We start from the raw sequence: 22,638 nt of genomic DNA on the forward strand, positions 1-22,638 counted from the left end.
CCCTAGCCAGAGAATGCTTTGCATTATGTAATCTAGGATCTTGCATTTTTATTTTCTTTCTACCAATCTCTTGCTTGCATGGACAATGAAAGTTGCTTCTCAGAGAGGCCACCCAGACTAGAGAAATACTAAATCCAAAGTTGTCATATTCTAGTAGTTGTGGGACTCAACAAAGCAACCTCTTAATCCATTGGGCTTCCATGATTGCTACTGGAGCCACTTGCCTCAAAGAAAACCCCCAGATTACAGTATCTAGCAATGGCTTCTCCTCTTGAACCTATCCCAAATGGTCTGATACAATATGGCCCGGGACACTTGCCGGAGCGGGCAATTCCGGCTTGATTGCGGCCAAAGTGTTGGGATTCAAGCTACACTTAGCTCATTGAGAATTTAAGGTCGCCTTTGGAAACCACCAAAATCAGTCTTTATTTTCAAATAAAATTATTTATTTACAAATGGCTTCTAAAGACCCATTATTAACAAAGACAGACATAAAATTATTTGCATATTTGAACCCTAAGATTATATGCAAAGAGGAATGCTCATAGGGTGCTAAGGCCTCATTGTAATGTGTCCAATACGGTTTAGTGGGTCCCATCTTAGATTTATCTGTGCCGTCCATTTTAAACGCCTTGGTTTGATTCCCCCATGGCAGTCATGTAATTCTAATGTTCAATAACATAGGTGGTCATATAGAGGGGGGGTGCAAATATCTGCTTGCACCTTAATATTTACGTAGCGGAGTTTTAACATTAAAAAAATACATGGGACAGAGTGGCAATCGTTGAATCTTCCCAGGTGAAGTAGAACATAGATACACTACTGCTGGCTGTCCCAAGTAAAAATAGGGGGCGGATATATCACTTCCCAAATTAAAATCATGAGTGTATTATAGTATATCATCAGTATTATTAACTGTATTTTACGACATTTTCAAATGAAGACGAAAGTTTCCATTTTTGTGGCAACCAAAGTCAAAAATCAAAATCGAAACTGAAATTCAAAACCTCGGTAACAACTAATAGAAAATATTTAAAACCAAAGGAGGGTTAATCACTTAATCTATCAGAAAGATAGGGTGTAAATATCTAACATAGCAGAGTTTTTACTAAAAAATGTCACCATCCCTATGTTGCTGGCAGCCCTTTAAAACAAACACATAAATAAGTGAAAATTACTGCATGTTCATGAGAAAACAAGAATAGTTTCTAACTGCTATTGAATTCTTTTCTTTTTATTTCTCTAGTGCCAATGATTTGTATTTTTAATTCATTTTCCAATAAATAATTTTTTATTTTATTTTTCGGCATGTAAGCTGGTACTGAACCTGCATCCTCAATAAAAACCTCAACCAGTTAAGCTGTTCGGCAACCATTTTCTGCCGGGCTTCTCTCATTTTTGCCGCGCAGAGAATGAGAAAAGACGTAAAATTAGACCATACAGTTTCAGCCTATTTCTCCAGATCACTGCAAAAACTGTGGCGGAGAAGGATTTTTTTCCCCAATTTTTTTTTGAATGATGCCAGATATTTTTAAGCCACACAGATTTTATTCGAGCGATTCTCAATTTCTCATTTCAGACTACCTGTTTATTTAGTTCGCTCTCCAGTGGGCAGTGGGAGAAGGAGAATGGTTGCCAAACATGTCCTCAATCCCTGAAATATGAATTCCCTTTACTGCTGCACACTTAAATCCAGAACAGGTGAAATTTAACTTCCTTCTATTACCAAAAGAAAAAAAAATCAACACTAAAACAGTTGAAACATGTAACCAAAAAATTTTCTGTTTCAAATGTAGGATAACACAGTAGGAAAAATAAAAATAAAAAGTCCGAAACAAGAAATGAAAAGGGGAAAATAATTACTTCCAAGAGTGAGCAGAGCAAAGAGCGCCAAGTCGGGGCTTTGCCCTGCTCAACACTTGGGAGTCTGTTCAACCCCGGTCGCTCTGCCAATCTCACCCCCTTCGAGCTAATCTGTAATATTTCATTTTACAACATTGATATAAAATAAACCGTGGGTGGCCGAAAGACAATGATCGACCAAAGAATAATATTTCACCGGGTGGCTGCGGCTCAGATAGTCGTGTAATTAGAGAAATGATGCATCAAGTTGTCGAGCGCTTCTGGGTAGAATTTCCTCGCAAATAAATAACATGGCCGCTTCACCCCGTTCCACAAGCACGGCTTCTGTTGGACTTCCTTCTGCAGGTGCATAAAAATATACTTGTGATCTTTCTTTTTTTTATCTCCGAGCGAAATACAAGCATTCCAATTGATAACAAATACATACAGTAGAATTAGATTTTCTTATAAATTCTACTGTCGAGAAAAAATATTGGACACTTCAATTGACCCAGAATGCTTGGATTTTCCTTAGGCCCTGTTGGATATTTAGACATGATTTTGAGTCCAAAAGTGATTATTGGACTCAAATTTAAGGTCCTGTTTGGTTTGAACTTTCAGTCCAAAGCTGAATATGTAACTCAAAATTAATAGCAGTTTTAAGTCCAATAATCAGTTATGGACTCTTAGTTAAGTTCGATAATAGGTTTGGGGATAACAATCAGTTTTCACAATCTCAAACGAACAGGGCCTTATAATTCTCAAAATCCAACAACATGCGTAGTTGAGTTTTAGTGAGATAGTTTAAAAGCACTAGTTTCTACAGATGGTGATATCCAAAAATTACAGAAATTTTTAATTGTCAATTGAAAAAACATGCACATACAAATCAAAATATGCAATGGTACAGAAACCAATTAAAATGTGGCATGTTTCTGTAGACAACATGACTACCATCGAAGATGTCCATAATAGATGCAAGATTAAACAAGCAATAAAGAAAAATAAACCAATAAGAACAAATAGAAAAATGAAAAATGGTCAAGAAATAATGAATACTGTAATATATATATATATATATATATATATGGATTTTTCTCTTCAACAATTACTATCAAAGGAAAACCCTGATGCACAATACTTTCGAAAATTGAAGCTGGAGAAAGCATTATATTTGAATTGGAAGTGTAATGTGTACCTTTTCGTCGCTCGTAACATGCGTACTCTCATCAATAGACTGCAAATAACAATAATATCAGAAACTAAATCTATAAACTGTAACAAATTATATGCAACAACGAGATAGTATATTTTAAGGACAAAACAGAGTCTTACGGTAATATTCTTGATGAGTTCAAATGTAACATCCTGAGCCCTGTATGCTTTGGGATGCCATTTTCCTTCGGACCAATCTACATGAGTCACTGACCAATTTGCAATTCCATTGGGATCAATCATCTGAAAATATCCACAGAAAGATTCAGCGATTGCCAGTAAGCTTAGGAGAAAAGATAATATGTTTTGGTGAAGACTACTGTACAAAGTCTTATGTGCTGACATGTAAAAGAGTTGGCAAATAATGTTCGTCAGAATAGCAATTCCGGTGGCCGTCCATACCTGGCTGCAAAAAAGTAACATAAAAATATCAACAACAGAACAATATTCAAGATACTCAATTAATCTTAGTGTATTTAAAAAAAATTCTTTATTTCAGTTGCATCCTTCTACATGTATACAACATAAAGCACTGAAAAGTGAAAAATGCTGCTAATCGAAATTTGAAAAGCCACACCTTACATTCTCTGTTACTTGAGATTCAACACAAAATGCTGATCACGTAGCAAAGAATCTTTTTTTTACATGGCAATCAAAACTTTTTTAAGAAAGAAGAAAAGTGCAGCCAGAGAGAGAGAGAGCTTAGAAAGGAGAACGTGGTTTGGGGATGTATTTTACCTGGGTTTGGCATCTCATGAGTTTTCCCTTTAACATTTTCTGAGATGGTGCAAAATTGGGCGGGAAATCCATGGAAAAAAGAAGGAAAAGTTTTGTGGGACCTATGCTTGCTAGCAACTATATGGATCGTATGGAAAGAGAGAAATACTAGGATCTTTGAGGGCAAAGCCAAATCTCCTCACTTCCTCTGTATCAAAGTCATTGCGTGGGCTCGATCCATCCCTAAGTTCCAATTTGTCTTGGCTTACGATCTTTGGGAAGGATGGAAGGAGGTGTGTGCTAGCAGGGAAAACCGCCAAAAGATCAATCAAACTTGGAAATGCCCTCCGGAAGGCATTGTGAAACTTAATTTTGATGGCTCTAGCATAGGAAACCCTGGTCCTGCAGGCATCAGTGGATTGTTGAGGGATTCTAGTGGTAGAGTCCTTTGGGCTTTTTCGGGGACCGTAGGACACCCGGATGCTAGTGAAGCTGAAGTTAGAGCGGTTCATCAGAGGTAAAAGATTTTAGACCAAGCTCTATTGGATTCCACGGTTGTAGAGGGAGATTCTCTAAACACAATTCGGTGGCTTAGAGGATCGGTTGTGCCCCCTTGGAGATTTGCAAGCGTTTTTTTAAGAGATCCAGGATCGTATCGATGGAGTTTCCATTATCTTTAATCATGTTAGGCGATATGCTAATAGCGAAGCTGACAAACTAGCAAGGGATGGGGTTGCAAGATCAGGTTTAGAGATGTTTGACTTCTTGCCCCCCTGACAGAATTTTCCTTTTTGTTGTTTCTATTCTTGTAATATTCTTCTATTCTATTCTTCTCCGGGGTGGACCATCTCGATCTTCCTCCTATTAATGATATTTTACCATTAAAAAGAAGAAGATAGAATCAACCAGAAAATGGAAGCATGAAAGGAGAAAGAAACAACTAGAACTATAGGAGCATACAATGATTTGGGGCATAGTTGATGTTAAATGGAAGGCCCAAGTCATAAAGCTTCTCGTGAGAACAGTATGAAAAGAAACCATAGGCTATCAGCAAAAATGCTTTTAGTAGAACTTCAAGCAGATTTAGATATATCGCCAGTTTGCTTCCTGATACAAAATTGTTTCACAGCCTTTGGCCATGAAAACCCTTAAAGTTATCTTGCTGTCAGCTATATCAAGATTTAGCTTAGATCTGAAGAGTACAGAAAGGTAATCAGGGAATTATGTTTTAACCTTGGAGGAAAGCAAAATGGTATAACATGTGTTTCTAGATTACCCAGGACAGTATAGATAAAAAACAAGCATTTCTGACCATTTTGTTAGTCAGCTACAGAGATTAAGCAATTTTCCATGGGAAATAAAATATCATCTTAACAAACTAAAAGTAATTAGAGAATAATACCATATTTAGGCATACCTTGCAAAATTGCTTGAATTTATTGTAGTAAAGGCTGTCAGACAAAACTAGCAAAGCATGCTGCCGCTTCATGGAGAACCACTGCAATGCAGATATGTGTTAGAGCAACAGTCAATTGAGAATCAAAATCTTGCCACAATCAAATATTTCTTTTAGATGGTAGGACCATGTCAAGACAAACTATTGCAAGCTGGAAAGAATATGGGCAAAAGAATTCATGCATAAAAAAGATAATTATATTTTAGACCATTATCCACAGGAATTAGGGGAAAGAATTTAATTATCTAAAAGAAGAAAATATAGTGGATAAGTTCCCACATAAAAGCAGATTATATAATACACTGGAAATAGCTTTATATCATCTTAAATGTTATTCATGTAAACACGTACCATGACGAACACCCTATTTGTATCTGAGATAATCTACAGAATGATCTGTGTTTGGGTTTTCAATGACAAGAATTTTATTATAGAAAAGGGGCAAAAGCCCAATGAATGAGGCAGTCGAGCGGATTAATACAAAAGCAAATAAAGAGAAAAAAGAAAAGAAAGATAAAACAATTAAAGAAACCGTCGCAAAAGACAATACTCTCAAGGATACAAGTGGTTTAATAATAAAACCACCTCTCTGGCAACACTTGATCAAGCAATGAATACACTTCCGAGTTAGCCAATCTCAACTCTCCATACATGTCGAATCTTTATGGCGTGGTCTTCCAGAATGTCTTGGAATCGTCTCTTAGCGTCTGTGAATCTCCATGGAAAGCTAATCTGAGACCGATATGATCTAGTTGAGACTGATTAGCAAAATGAATCCCACTATGGAGTGCCTAAATCTCTGCATCATTAGACTCCTTCTCCCCAATTGGGCTCGGAAAAGCCCAAAGCACCCCTTTGTCAGCTGGGCCTGAGTTGCAGTACTCGATTCATTACAGTTCCGCTTCAACCTCCCAGGAGGGGCTGGGTACCATCTGGGGTGGGGACCCACAGAATGAAAACACCACAGCCCAATCACCTCACAAGACTTGTGGAAGAATGTCACTGAAATTCCGCTGAAAGTAGATAGGTTTGATGCCCACAGAACAACTATAGAAAAAATTTACCCCTGGATATTGTGTGCTCCTCTTGATACGCCTTTAAAAACTCTCTTGTTCCATTCCTTTTAACAAGCCAAATAGTGGCAGCTAAGAATATGCTCCGCAGAGTCCTAACTCTAGATCATTGGGTAAAACTCCACGACTAGAAATGATCAACGATATGACCAGGGAGAAGCCAACTTACTCTGAAGAGGATGAAGTACCACAGCTCATGCGTAAAGCGACAATAAACATTGATCTATAGAGAGTTTAACATCACATTTTTTGTTTACTTAGCAAACTGGATTTATTGTTGGGTATAAGATCCCATATAAGATTGCCAAACTGCTCAAAATTTCATGTTTGGTCCTTAACATTCCAAATAATTCTATGATTTTATTTGTTTGTACTTTTTTCAAAACAATCGACTATCTCCTAGGCATGCATAAACATTGATCTATCTGGGCATTGATGCATCAGACCATCAATCGTTATATTCGACACAAGTAGACATGCTTGAATCAAAGGATATCATATTAGTACTCAGTAGACTGACAGATGCCTTGCCAAGTAAATCAAGCATGGAACTTAAAAGCAACGGGATGTGCAAACCTAGTCAAACTGCGATAAAAACAATTAATTTTTAATTTTCCTTTTGGTAAATATATTTTCAGCTATCAATTTATTTGCATTCTGGGAAATATCAACTGGCTGACAGTCATACAGATATCGACTTTTCTGGCACCATTGCACCCACCGGTCTCTATATCAAATAAATGTAACTGTGCATGATTACCTGGGCGCCCTTCCTAAAGTCCTTGATTTCAACCTCAGGCAACATCTGTTCTGAATACCTGCCTGATCCAAGTGGGCCAGGATCTTCAAAGCTGAAAAGGGATATGCTTCAATTAGAGGAAACATAATTTTGTTCCTTAGATCCAAAACGATAAAATTTTGCAAAAGACCGGAAAAATTAGATCTTGACACTGAAATATCCCAAACATCATAAAGCACGGAAGTATGTAGTATAATTAACTGGAAGCAGTGTCACCGCTTTGAACCAGCAAACATGACAAGGGAAACAAAACCAAGATAGGTTCCAAGTCAAAAGCACAGCTGGCATACCAGTCAACAAAGCTCATATTCGTATCCATCAGATAGTTATACACATAATCAAAATCATGTAGTGGCACACAACTGCAATGAAAGAAAAAAAAGAATTATTCAACATGTTGATAATAGCATCATAACAGCAATTCAACAAGATGTGAGGGGATTCTATGCAATTCTATAAGCTTGACCACCTGTCAGAAAGCAAGACAAAATGCTGGTTGTCAGTGTCCTGGAGTGCATTTGCCAAAAGCCTTTTCTCTGCATCAACCATAGAAATTTTACCCCAGACCACCTGCGGATATTTTGGTCATTTCATCAATCTGCCAATTCAATATTAGCTACCAAACAAGTATAACATAGAACTTTAAACCAGGCCAACCCCCCACCCCACCAAACCGGGAAAAAAAATCATTCATAGAGTACTAATTACAATAATATGAATGACCACAACCACAAATGTTTAACAAAAACATTAAAATAAATTCATTCATAGAGTACTAATTACAATAATATGAACGACCACAACCACAAATATTCCAGTGTTTAAGTAGTTCTCATAATAAACCAGGCCAACCACCAGTGATTACAAAATCATGACATGCTGATTTCTAAAGAATTTGACATGGATGTTGGATCAGGAGGAAATAAATATGTTTGTTATCAGGCGGCCCCGAAAGTGAAACTGAAATCAACGTGAATCAAGAGTGATTAGAATTACCAATCAAGAAGCAACAGATTGGGTCAAGACTTGAAAGCAATATGGCTAAGACTAGGGGACTGAAACATGGCTTTCTTCATAGAATTTTCATTAGAAATCATTATGTTGGTCATTTTCATAACATTGATACATAAGTGATGCCACATGATTATTTCATTATTACTGAATAGTACAGCGCATTAAGTGTGTGCTTCCACTCCTCTTCTTCTTAGTATGTTTCATATTCTTCAATATTTTATTATTTTTACATGGTACTAAAGCAAGATTGCAGTACAATCTGCTTTCCTTCATCGAGATCAAAAGGTAAGCATCATACTCTCGAAATCCTTCAATTCAAAAGCCCATATTTCTTTCCTCCTATATCTGAATTCTTCAAACTGACACTCGTGTCCTCGTGTAAATGCAAGTATTTTAAAAAAATACAATGGGCCCACATTATTCGATGATCCAAATCATTCATTTGTTGTGCCCCAATATAAATAATTGTGCAAACAAAAACATCTCCATAGGATGATCCTAACCCTCGGATATGTAGAGGGATGATACATTATAGAAACGTCTACAGATCGGAGAATTAGGATCATCATATGATTTTCCGGGTATGGCATATTTACATTGGGCCTAAAAATGAATGGTTTGGAACATAGAATAATGCGGGCCCCACTGTATCATTTTAAATGTGTGCAAGCGCGTGCGGACACCTTATAAAGACTATATAACCTTATAAAAACTATACACACACACATGCATGCGCATATATGTGTGCGTGTGTGTGTGACATAACATGATTATTTCATTATTATTGAATAAAAGTATTAAACACACCACATGAAATGCGTGCTTCCTCTCCTCTTCCTCTTATTCTCGTACTTCATCTTCTTCAGTACTTCTACAATAACAACATCTAAGGTAGAAAGAAACCTATTGAGAAAATTCAGGTACATAGTATCTCTTCCAAAGCTAGTAAAAGTTTGGTAGAAGCTATATCCAATTTTTTCTCCAAACTACGAAAATCAAAATGGAATCAAATCTTGGTCTCGAATTTAAAGTGATGACCATGTTTGATTGATGAAGCTAGGGATCTACTTGAAATCCCTTTCTCTAGGGTGGATGTTAAAATTGTGCCCTTTATTATGAAATATGGTTCCACTATGGCTTTCTCCCTGGATTTTTAAGATATTCTCTAACAGAAAATTACTTTCGTAAAGAGGAGTTTGATGAATATAAAAAGTTCTATTTAGTTGCTCAATGCCTCTTTTATAGCCTTGATTATGAAACAAAGAAGTCTCACAGACATCCATAGTTTGGGCATATAGATTTATCGGGGGAGTTCATAAAATCCTCGAAGGCTTTGGATCTCCTAATAAAACCTGTTCTGGTTTCTTTAGTGGCTCACAAACCAGAGTAACCTCGCTGGGGTTTCACATTCATGATGGGAGTGTGATGACCAACAAACTGATTGGTACATTGACCCCCATGAGAGGAGTATATAATTAGGCTAGATGACAAACCAGCGAGAGTATGCTTCTATCCATGGGTGCTTTAGAGCACCTAAATGAAATATCATGAACAAGCCAACCTCTTTGATGTGATTGCGTACCCATATAAGTTGCTTAAGCCTTTCTTGGAAAATCTGAAGTAGATGTAGTGAAATTAATACATCATTTAATGCATAAAAACATTTACGGAAATCATTACCCTTCTTCAGAGATTTATAAAGACAGTAGCCTGTGACTTCACAGTCATAACAAAATATCTTATTTGCAATTGAACACAAACAGGCCACAAATCTTTTCAAAGTGCTTCATTCAACAACACAAAGATGCAGTGAAATGGACATGGCTCAAATAAGTTAGACCATTTAAATTACTGATTATCAGATAACATTTTTTTTAATAGGATGAGGTTCCTAATCTGCACCAGAACTCATCCAGTACTCATGCGTTCAACAATACAGGAATGTTAATGTGTAAACATGAGTTCCAGAGAATTCATATAAATGAACTAATGGGAGTCCACACAAATATGAACTGAAAATCAGGTGCACAGAAAAAAATAAGGTACCTTGTCGCTGCGGATGTCTTGATTGATAAATAATGGACTCACGTGTTCAGGTTTTTCCCGAGATGCATGTAGATAGATGGAGAATCTCTCATCATGGCCCTGGAAATATGGATGAAAACATGCATATTCAGAATAATTGTAACATTGCATCAGCACTTAATCAGAATCTTTCATCAAAACTGAAAACTATGGTGCTTCATATTCCATAAACCAGAGTTGGAAGTGCCAACAAGAAGGTTTCTACCAGCAAGAAGTACATATTAACCAACACTTCTGCGGAATTTCTAAAATTACTCTACAACCACCATTTTCGGGGGGGGAAATTCTGAGAGGGCTATGTTTCATTTCATCAATGATCAAAAGAGGCGAGTATATAATTATGACTCAAATGAGCCATTCAAACAAAATGACTTAAATGAAAATAAAATCACAGTACCACTGTAATACCCTGCATAACTTAATAACTAAATTGACTTGAAAGTTGAAATGAATTAACACTAAGGGATGCCCGGGATAATTTACAGGAATTTCAAAGTTAATGCGATATTTACATTGAACTCCAATGGGATATAGATTCTGCTAAAATTTGAATTACAAGAATGCCCTCTGATATCTCTAACCTTCTTTTTTATCTAGAAAGTGAAAATCAAGTACTACCAGATGGCCCATAAGAAAACTAAATCTTCTTTTTTCTTTTCTTTTTCCTTCCGAGGTAAAAAACAACAAACTATATTAAAAAGTACATCAAACATAAGCAAGGCATGGGTTGGCCCCGGGAAAAAAAAATAAATCCAACCAAGCAATGATGTTACACCCTTGACCAAGCAATCAACTTGAAGCAGTACAGCCTGGCCCACAATTAAAGCCACCCTACCAACACCATCCCTATCCAGAGTATCTGCCGAACCATTTGCGTGCCTTGGAATATGCTTGAAAGATATGTCTAGCTCGTGATAGAAGTTATATTCCCAAAATGGCATTCACCAATCGCTCATACACATTATTGCTTAGAAGGTCCATGCGATTGCATTAACCAACTCTCCCTCCACTCATTGACCCGCGGGATATTCTTAAGAATACAAAGTTCCATCGGAAAATAAGAAAGTATCAGAAACTTGGTGAAGAAATCAGGATCTTTGTCTCACTGTTTAAAAACTCCCCGAGTCAACTATCAACTAGCCCAAGCCAACTCACTTTAAAAACTCCCGAGAGAATGGATGCATTCTTGGGTGTCCTTTGTTTGGTTGGCATTCAGTGCATCTGAATGGGTCTCCTAGAGGCTTCTTCAAAAGTTCATAGTGGTTGAGACAGAGATTGAGTCAAATGATTGACAAGGCCAAGTGCTTAGGCCTTATTGCTAGCTTCGGATTGGGTTCCCCGAGAGTTGGGATCACTCACTTATAATATGCGGACGACACATTGCTTTTCAGTTGTGCAGATGAGGGAAAAGTGATTCATCTCAAGTCGGTGTTTAGGGGTTCATATAGAGACATTGGCAGATTGGCTACCGATCGAAGCTGGACGGCAGAATTGATCCCTAATTCCTATTTAGGGATTCTGTTTGTATTGGGCAGCCTCCCAAAGCTCTGTGGGATAACGTGATTGAAAGAGTGAAAACGAAGCTCTCCCCTGGTCGATCTTTTAGGGGGAGAATCGCTCTTAGCAAGGCGATTTACTATTTTATTTCTCTCCTCCAGTGCTCGGTTGGAGTATCAAGCAACTCGAACAGTTATGTGAAACAACCAGTTACTCCAAAAGCTTAAGCTATTGGAGAAGGCGTTATTTAATCTTTTACTTTAACACTCCCCCTCACGTGCGGCCTCCTCTTTTTAGGGTTGCCCTATATGTGGCACATGTAGCCCCTCTTTTGGATGTGGCCATTGCATGTGGATTTTTGCTATCAAGGAGGTTTGAACTCATGACCTTTGACTCTGATGCCATGTTAGAAATGATGATAAGGTAGAGAGGAAGAAGAAGAGGAATGGAAAGGATGGAGAGTCTCCATAGAGTCCTCTCATGAATTTGATGTATATATAGGCCCAAAGTAGGGCAACATGGTACAGAGACTACAATACCCTCCAACATATACCAATATTCCCTTGAACACTCTTAAAAAAAACCAATGATCAGCATTGAACTCAAGCTTCAAGGGGTCTTACTCACATATGAAGAATACAATTTTTTTTTGACAGAGAGACTCAAGATCAATATGGTGTAATGCTACATGTTTTGGTTGTGTGATGCTACCAATACCAATAAGATCTCATATTCTTTGCAAGTTCCAGCTCATCTGATTCCTATTCATTCTATTGGACATAAATTGTGCAATTCTTTTAAGATTGCATTTAGTTTCAATTCTACATTGCAGGAAATTTTTTTGTTGTATATAGGAATAGGAGAGGAGGTGCCCCTCCGAGTGACTGCGGAGTGAATTTGTGACAATTAGACAACCATGCACATCTCATCAAATTTTTTCTTCAGAAGAAAAAAGATATGATGAAGAGAATGAATCAAATTCAATATTTCTTGACAAGACAGAGCATGAAGTAGATTGCCAACTAATCGGTTGCATTCAAGGAGATTTCTACTCGATTTGTAAAATCAAAAGACCATATGCTTACTGAACATATGTTAACTATAGACACATTTACTGAAGATATAATGTTATTCCAGTTTACTTTCTATCTGAAGGCCTGAAAACATCCCTGTGAATCTACAGAACAAACATGAAACAAAACTGCAAAGAATCTTATAAATGAAAAAAGCTGATAAGAACACAACTAGGCATATAATCAAATAAAGAAAGCATCTTACAAGGAAGAACTTCTCCCACAGCTTTTCGAAAGGCAGCGAACCCGGAGTCAAGAACATGAATGCGATTTTGGGATTCTTTGGATGAAGAGAAGGTGTGTTCAGAATGTCCCTAAAGACAACACGAGCTGCGATCTCTTCATCAGTAAAGACCCTGGCAGGAGTAGGTGGAAGCCATTGTGTAAATGGACTGCAACCACTTGTAGCAAAGAAGTAACAAGCGGGATAGTGTCGGGGTGGGTAAACATAAGCCCCGATCAGCGACACACAAACCAAAGAAACCAAGACAATGATCCATAGTGGTCTCTTAGAAGGAGGTCTGTGGCGAGGCACCTGCATATCTGAAATGCCTAGCCGCCACGCCTTAGGTATCTTCATCTAATGTAGCTCATCAAAGAAGAATTTACTCAATCTGTATTCCTTGTCCTCGAATCCTTGACCCATGTGACTTAAGTAGGACTGGTTACCATACAATGAATTCAGCCGCTGAATTTCCCTCAAGTGATATGCAAAAGAATCTGAAACAATGAGACGGAGAATGCATCTGTTAGCTGTGGTGTAACTGTAAATTTAACCCTTTAAAACCAAAAGGTTCATTCTGAAAATCAAGAGAGTACATAATTAAAAAAAGATGCCAATTCAATGGAAACCTAACGATTTGAAAAAGGAAGAAAAAGATGATCTGGATCAACAGATCTGATGTACAGATTTGGATTCATTTCCTACAAGGGCACTTTATGGATAAGAATTCATATTCACTTCTTATTTGAAAATGAATTAAACCAGAGACTATGAATCGCAGAATCCGAATATCCACTACTACATTGGAAAAAATGTAACCTTAACATGAAAAAATAAAAGAAGGTAGAAATCTTATTTGAAGATAAGGACTGCCAAAGGCTTTGTTCCATTTTTGCCATAATTATCAGTTGCCAAACCGCAAAAAATCCAACTGAAATACTTAATAACTTAATATTCATTAAAACAAATCAAAATAACTGGAAAAGAAAAAAGAAAAAGAAAAATAATCAAATTCATTCCCCAGAAGTTTCAGCTAACAAAGTGAGAAGTCTAAATCACATTCTAAAAGCGGGGAAAAAGAAAAAAGATCAAAAATAGATATCTAAAAAGAAAACGAATTAAAAAAAAATTAATGCCGTTTCCCGCTTTTCCAGCTCTCAAATTACAAAATCCAACTCAAAACCTGAAAAATCAAAACAAACACCAAACAAAACCATCCAAAAAAGGTAATATCCAGCTCAAACTCTCTCAAAATTAAACAAACCTAAACCTCTCCACGAAAATCCCACACAAACAGATCAAAACCTAATATTCTATCAAACACAAGAAAATAAATCCAATCAATCACAAAAACAACACAAAAATCGGACTCTCTGCGCCACTAAAGATCCAAAATTCATCCTTTCAAGAAATTCATTACCTCAACAAATCAAGGACTCGAATTCATCAAAATGCGCGAATTAATGAGAGAGAAAGATTAAGATCTCGAGAAAGAGAGAAAGAATACCAGATAATCCGAAGCGTAGAGGTACTGAAGATCGATGGATCCAAAGATCTAAAGAAAATTGGAAAGAATTCGTCAAAGATCTTGACCAAAATAATGTCTCTTCGAGATCTAGGGCAGAATAGAGAGAACTCGCTTAGAAGAAGAAGAAAGAAAGATAAAAAATATATATACATATAATAAAAGTCCAATTTTTCTTCTTTTTCGCTCCTCTCTCTCTCGCAGTCGTTTCGCTCGTTCCAACAAGAAGAATTCAGACGGCGACTTCAATATTATATTATTATATAGAGACAGGAAACCGTACACCGTATTTTCTACGTATTTTTTGAAGGAATAGGTGTTACCATTTTTTCTTTGGTTAATCTTCCAAGATTGTGGGGGGTATAACTAATACGGTAAAATAATCGAGTGAAAAGTGAAAATGACATATATCCCCCCTTTTCTTCCCCGGGCCACCCGTTGTAGTCTATGTTTTTTTTATGGGCGCACTTGTAGACGGGAAAAAAAGGGGGGACGAATATAGTGGGCCCGACATTATTGGGTGATCAAACCGTTCGTTCGTTGGGCCCAGCATATATAGCTCATGCCTTAATATCCCTGTAATTTTATAAAGTTTAAAGATTCTAAAATTTGGACAGATACTAAGAGCAGGGATCAACATCAAAAAATAAAACTTTTTGTGTTGTCATTCTTAAACTTTATCCTTTATTTTACTTTTTTACAAGTTTATGCTTTAAATTTAGGAATCATTCAAAAAAAATGCTTTAAATTTTGAAAATTTTACCAAAATAATACACTATTTCCTACTAAGTACTAATTAAGAGATAGAAGTTATAACAAATGACCAACTTAATCGGACACATTAGCGAAAAAGTACATGTCGATGGAGATTTACGTTGATAGGGATTTTTCATCGATGGTGATTTTACATCGATAGGGATTTATGTACATAGAAAACTTATCTCATATTTGCTTCGTTTGAGATTCTACATCGACGGGATGCTCAAACGGTTATATTACTCTCTATAGAGATTTAATGATGAAAGGAATTTACCTGAGTATAAATTTTACACCGTTTTAGGTTATTGAACGATCACACTACTTCTTATCATAGTTTTATAACTCCCCCGAGTCGAGTCTCTTTTACCTTGGCCACATTCTGTCCTTGCAGAGTCAATAAAAAACTCTTTTGACACTCTCGAAACTCTTCGCATCCGTGCTTTCAAACACTACTTCTAAAAAAGCATTTTGACGCCACACAAATGATAGAAAACAATCGTTGAGGGAGAGGGAGTATTCTCTCTTTTCTTCTTCGTTCTTTATAGGCTCCATTTCTTTCGACGTAAAAACCCATTTTTACGTCGAAAGGGTTTACAAGACTTTTTCCTCATAGACAGCTGATTTGGTCATTTCTCAAAACGTATCACCTACTTGATAAGAGGGTTAAAATGGTAATATTATTTTGGTAATTTTTTTTATAAATCTATGATACAAAATAAGTTCTTGTCAAACACGTGAAAGGGAAGTTGATTTTGTGTCGGTTTTGACTACTGAAGATGAGTGGGCCCGCTTGCCGTTTTGTAGTAGGTTATCAAATGTGTTGTGGCCTGTGCGGGCCCAACGTCTAAAAGCATTTCATTTATTCTAGAAACTAGAAAGGATGGTACCCATTTGGTGAGCAACATGAAGAAGTTTTGTTCTTTCCTTTTCAATTTTCTTCTATCTATCTAAGACTTTACGTGCCGTGTGCGTCGAAGTACAGTACTTTTCAAAAAAGTAATGTGGGGGCCACTTCATAGGATGATCCGAACCGTTCATTTGTTGGGCCACAACATAAGTAGGGTGTTGGATCATCCTATGAAGTGGGCCCCTACACTCATATTCAGAACGAAAAATACATGAGCGTGAGACCTAATCATTATCAGATCAAGATTAGACGGTGGATAATGCATTTGACGTGTCTGTCCCCCAAGCAAGCAAGAATGGCCAGTGGGCCCCACATCCTGGGTCTGGGTTGCTACAAGTTCTTCCTTATCCACATTACTTATCCGAGACTACGTTGTTTCAGTGGCAGAACCGTGTACGAATGGGCTTACGCTATTTCTGCTATGTAAAACTACAAAAATACCCTTTGACTGTGGATTCTTATTTCCTGAAAACAGAACGAGAAGAATTTTCTGAGATCTGAAATTCTAAATACATCCCCAAGGAGGTGCTTGGACATAGGGGAAAATATTCACGGAAAGTAATATTTCAAGGAAAAAAAATCCGGGGTCTAACAGGTTTGTAATTTTTCTTAAAAATAAGGAGAATTTTCGATTGGCTACTATTATTGACACTACCATGTTTTGATAATGTGGGAAACTCACCTTGTTTTTCTTTTTAGTTGGCTTATAAGAGCTTTTTGGGATGGGGAGTGATAAATCGACTCCCATATATCTTAAATCGACTACCCATTTGTCTTTCTCTCTCCTCTGGGGGTCGATTTAGAGGGAGAAAGAAGAGAGAGATAGACAATTGGGAAGTCGATTTAAGATTTGGGGGTCGATTTATCACTCCCCTTTTGGGAATCTTAGTAACCTTTGACAGCTGGTTAAATAATAAAAGACAGGTGAGTTCGCCCCATCATCAAAACACGATTTGATTTTGGGAAAAATATCCATAAAAATGAGTTTATTAAGGCAATGTTTGGCAACCATAAAAAACAATTCCTTGGAATATTTATTGGCTCAATTGTAGGAAAGAAGTGGAGGAGTAGCTATGGGTAGGGGTGCAACATGGGTCAAGTCCAACTGAGCATTTGCTAAAAAATGAATTTAAATCAACCAGAACTAAACCCCATTTTATGGTAAAAGCTCAACCTGAATCCCAAAAAATCAACAAGAGTTAAATCGAGTTGAGATAGCGTAACAAAACCTTAAAAACTAGTGAAACAAAATACCTATTAAAAACTGAATTTTTATTTTCCTGGTTTTACGAGCTTTTCATTACCCTTTAAACAAAGAAGCAACGGTTTAGAGCCCATATTACTTATTTGGAAGGTTAGAGTCATTCGATGAGATTGGGTTTTGATACACTGCCACTTATTTGGATCTTCATGAGTGAGCCCACTTGTTCATATCCAAAGAGGAGATTTTATACGGTGTAGGAGAAGTTTAGTAATTTTCAAAAAGTAGTGGGACCCCTTCATAGGATGATCCAAACCATTCGTTTTTTGGGCTACAGTGTAAATAGGCGGTACCCATAATTCATCCATAGGATGATCCTAACCCTCAGATCTGTGAAGGGACTACAGATAGAAACCTCTCCAGATCGGAGGGTTAGAATCATCCTATGGAGATGATTTATGAGGTACCGCCTATTTACATTGTAGCCCAACAAATGAACGGTTTGGATCATCCTATGAAGTGGGACCTACTGTACTTGGCAGGAATGTACTGCGGTACTATCCCAACACCGCGATGACATGCCTTCCACATCTTCAGAAAAGGGGCCTCTTCGAGAGACAGGCTCGCTTCCAAGGCTTGTAAACAATGTTGTTACATTATCTTGTTTGGTCAACCACCCACCTCACCTCACTTCAAGATATTTCCTAACAACCTTTTTTGGACCCTATGTACCGGATTTGGTTGGTCGAACCAGCAATTAAAGTCCGTCCGATTGCCGTTGAACCCACCTTGATTGGATGATCCTAGGTCCTTGACCAAGGTGAGCTAAATTGAGGGTCTTTATTGCTTTCTATCTTAAGGATGGGACGTTCTTTAGGCGTAACATTATGTTCATGTGGGTTGCCAGAAGATGTTCGCCATGATCAATATGTCCGTGTGTGGGACCCAAAATTTGATCATTCGGATTGGTCCCAAAGGTGGTTGACTGGTTGTATTCCTAGTCGTACTCCATCTATTCTGCATCCCAAAAACAAGGTTGAGTTTTGTCTTGTTTCACATGCCATGTGGTCTATCTTTATGACTGAGCTACCTCGCCAAACTAAGTTAGGTTTTGGAGTTGGTAATACCCAAAACAGAAAGGAGAGAGAGAGAGAGATTTAAAGAGGAGTTTTTATAGGGTCCGTAAAGATTTTTTTATGGTGTGTGCGCGTGGAAGTCAAATATTTTTCTATAAATATTGTGGGGCCGAGTTCATAGGAAGATCCAAACCATTCATTTGTTCAATAGGCAATAGGATTTACCCTAAAAATCATAGGTTGATCCCAACCCTCCCACGGAGATGATTTTCAGGGTACGACCTATTTATGTTGTGGGCCAACAAATGAACATTTTGGATCTTCACATGAAGTGGCCCCACAGTACCTTTTGAAAAATACTGGACTTCACACGCACACGATATAAAATCTCGTGTCTTTGTAAATCTTTGTAAACATTTTATAAAAAAAATGACACTTTTTTCATCATCCAAACCGTTCATTTGTTCCCTACAGGATGACCCTAGCCGTACAATATGAAGAGGAAGGAGGCATTATAGAAACCAAGACAAATCGAAAGGAATGCTCCAAAGATCATCTCAATAGAATGATCCTAGGGCTACGATCTGAAGAGGGACGACACATTAAAGAAACCTCTACAAATCGAAGGATTTAGTACCATCCATAGGGATGATTTTTTTGGATCATTGAAAAATGTGGGCCCTAATATATATATTTTTAAAACGTGTGCATATACGTGGAGACACCTTATAAAAAGGGAAATGATTTCTGTATTAACATATTTTGATAATATGAGCTCATGTATCTTGTCTTCTATTATTTAAAGAGCTTAAAAGTGTTATTATGGTTCCCAAAAAGCACCTAAGAGACAATTAAATACTAAAAAGACAAGTTACATGAGCGCATATATAAAAATATAGTTGTGCTGAAATCATTTCCTTATAAATTTTTTTTTAAAAGACCAAATGAAAATAGGTTTCTAAACCAAGATAAGACTGTGTCTTCTTCGAGTCGTGGACAACGAGGGGAGAATAGGAGATACGGAAAAAGTAAGAAGCTTCTTGTCGGGAAACAAAGGAAGAGGCTCTTGTGTAAAAAGGAGAAGAAGAGACCAAGATGATTTGAAAGGATTGCATATATGGGTCACTTAATATTAGTTTTACATAGATTATCAAAGGGGATTTATTATTGTAATTTTGGTTCTTGCTCATGCTAAAAATTTCTCTAATTTGTGCACCCATGCAAGTAGGCTTTTACACAGAACAATGTATATCGGTTTATTTAAAAAAAGAGGAATGATTAGCCTAATGGCGCTGTTCTTGTGTGAATAGCAATCCAAGGATATAACCAGGGGCGATGCCAGAAATTTTGCACAAGGGGGCAAAAATTATAGTAATTTTGTTCTCCAAACAAAAGAAAGCATTATTATAGTTTACAAAAAAAAAAAAACCATCATATGTTCATTGTTATATCCCTAAAAGGGGGTATATTTTTTTAAAAGGAAGGGAAAAACCCTCACTTGGGAAGAGAAAAAGATATTTTTTAGAAGGAAGGGATATAAAAATGGTAAAATTAAAATTTTAAACTTATTTTGTACTCGGGATTCTATTGGCCATAATACGCTTTGCTGGTTTGCCCTTCTCTGACTACGATTAATACATCGGCAAAAAAAATCGGTCAAAATAGTCGGCCATGCTCTATTATTTAATGAGCCTTTCTCGTTATAGCGTTATTCTTGACGGGCATTGACGGAGTAAATATAGTTACTTGAGACTTCTATGTTATCACGTGTCAACTTGTTGGGGTTTATTTGAGTCACCAAAAAAACCCCTCTCTAACGAGATTATATATGGTGGCCGCCCCGCATCGTTTGGCTGATCAAAACCATTAATTTTTGGGCCTTACGTAGATGTAGATAGGGTGTATCCCAAAAAACTTTCTCCATACTGGTCATTCGAACCCTCACCCTCTGTTATGTGCAGATTTCTATATTGTACCGTCAATTTTAAACCTCCATAAATTGGAGGGTTAGGATCATCCAATGGAGAAGATATTTTGGGGCACATCTTATATACATTAGGGCCCAACAAATGAACAGTTTGGATCACCCAAATAATGTGGGTCTGGGCTGCACCCTCATACATGACCGGCCATCATATAATCTCCCTCTCTGAAAGATAACTCTTAAGGGATCTGAGACCTTTCAATTAAATGGAGTGCAAATATTAGATTCTGCGTGTGTCCTATTAGTACACTTTGATTTAGGAATCACAGGTGAAAAAATCATCTCCATAGGATGATCCTAACCCTCTAATATGTAGATAAATTACATTAAGAAATATATATAGATTGAAGAGTTAGGATCATCCAATGGAGATGATTTTATGGGCAAGGGCGCAACAAATCAACGATTTGGATTGTGAGGAAAATGCCGACTATTTAGGATTCTATTGGTGGTATTTAAAGGAAGGATTTATTTCAAAAACAATGCCGGCCTGTCAGTTTTAGCGTCAAGAGGAGATGGGCGATTTTTTTGTTGATGTATTAATTGTAGTTTTAGAAGGGAAAGCCAGCAAGGCACATTATGGCCAATAGAGTTCCGAATAGCTTCATATTGTCCCCCTTCCCTATTGGCCAATAGAGTCCCAAAACGCTAGACTTCCTCTCTTTTTTTTTCCTCCAAAAAATTAAGGGGGGCAATTGTCCCCCTTCCCTTTCATGTGCCATCGCCCCTGGATATAACAAACCCCGGCTTGCTATCCCATGGATAACAGGTTCCATTAGAGACATTTGGGATTTTTTGTGCATGACACAATAAAATTAGGTTACTGTTATTGGCACTACCATGCATATTGTGATAATAGGTCGAACTCGATCACCTTTGGTAAACTCAATTTCCATAGAATTTTTTTCTAAAATATAAAATCTTCCCTGTTTTTAAGGAAAATTGCAAACCTGCTATAGAGTTTTGTTTTACATGGAATTTTATCTATAATTTTTTCACTAGATCCAAACACCATTTGAAATCTTCTGTTACTTCTTTTTTTCGGATTGATTACTCGGGGACCACGATGATAGAAAATAATAATTATTATTATTATTATATAGGGAAATGGTCTCCACACCCCTTGTCTTGATAATGGCACTCCCTTGATACTTTAGACTTTTCTATGGGCTATTGCTAGCTTTTGAGAATTGTAACTCCGTCTAACAGCCAATTAAATAAGTGTAAACTGATATTTAGAGAAATTATAATAAGGAGAAAGTGGACATATTATGTCCTTAGAATATGTGTGTGTATCAATCATATTTAGAGAAATTATATGATGGAATGTTGCTCTTTAGGAACTGTAACAGCCTTCAACTGGTAGTTACAAAATTCTAAACTAACGAGAGGAGTGCCATTATCAAATACAGGAGTATGATATAATGCATTATGCATATGATGCATCTTAATGCAATTCTAGTAATCACATGCTACACCGAAGAGAAGAGTACCATTATTTATATATAGTAATCAAATGTTAAATAATGCATCTTAATGCAACAATTAAGCAATTGTAAAGCCACATGTTTTGGCTGAAACTATGTTAATATTAGCTGGCTGAAATTAAAATACATTCATCCTTCTCAACAACTTCATGCACTTCCGTATGAACCCTAGAAAAATAATGTTTTTTCTAGTCACTCCAAGTGTTCTTTGATACAGGGTCCCTAGATAAATTCCGGGCTTAAAAAAATGGTCATTGAGAGAGAGAGTGAGAGTGATGTTTAATTATAGGGAAATGATATATAGAGATGTTTAGGTTTCCTTCCTTGGGACAGCCACTTGTAGTGAGAGAGAGAGAGAGAGAGAGAGAGTGAGTGATGTTTAATTATAGGGAAATGATATATAGAGATGTTTAGGTTTCCTTCCTTGGGACAGCCACTTGTAGTGAGAGAGAGAGAGAGAGAGAGAGAGTGAGTGATGTTTAATTATAGGGAAATGATATATAGAGATGTTTAGGTTTCCTTCCTTGGGACAGCCACTTGTAGTGAGAGAGAGAGAGAGAGTGAGTGATGTTTAATTATAGGGAAATGATATATAGAGATGTTTAGGTTTCGTTCCTTGGGACAGCCACCTGTAGTGTCTGAGTGAGAGAGAGAGAGAGAGAGAGAGAGAGAGAGAGAGAGAGATGTTTAATTATAGGGAAATAG

The 22,638-nt window shown here is 37.1% G+C and overlaps 1 protein-coding gene across 1 annotated transcript; it reads right to left on the minus strand.

Moving 5' to 3' along the window:
• Positions 1-1,969: 1,969 nt before the first annotated feature.
• On the minus strand, positions 1,970-14,731 carry LOC143850951 (glycosyltransferase BC10-like). Its single transcript, XM_077360248.1, has 11 exons — positions 14,502-14,731; positions 12,977-13,491; positions 10,163-10,261; positions 7,572-7,672; positions 7,393-7,464; positions 7,064-7,154; positions 5,192-5,272; positions 3,401-3,463; positions 3,178-3,300; positions 3,041-3,079; positions 1,970-2,202 (listed from the first exon to the last, which is right to left on the minus strand). The coding sequence occupies exons 2-11, from the start codon at positions 13,349-13,351 to the stop codon at positions 2,074-2,076; spliced, it is 1,173 nt and encodes a 390-aa protein (XP_077216363.1). The 5' UTR covers positions 13,352-13,491; positions 14,502-14,731; the 3' UTR covers positions 1,970-2,073.
• Positions 14,732-22,638: the final 7,907 nt, after the last annotated feature.

The sequence above is a fragment of the Tasmannia lanceolata genome, unplaced genomic scaffold, assembly GCF_043159265.1.
Source record: "Tasmannia lanceolata isolate RefF3 unplaced genomic scaffold, GAP_Taslan_0.1 ptg000018l, whole genome shotgun sequence".
Classification (NCBI taxonomy): Eukaryota; Viridiplantae; Streptophyta; class Magnoliopsida; order Canellales; family Winteraceae; genus Tasmannia; species Tasmannia lanceolata.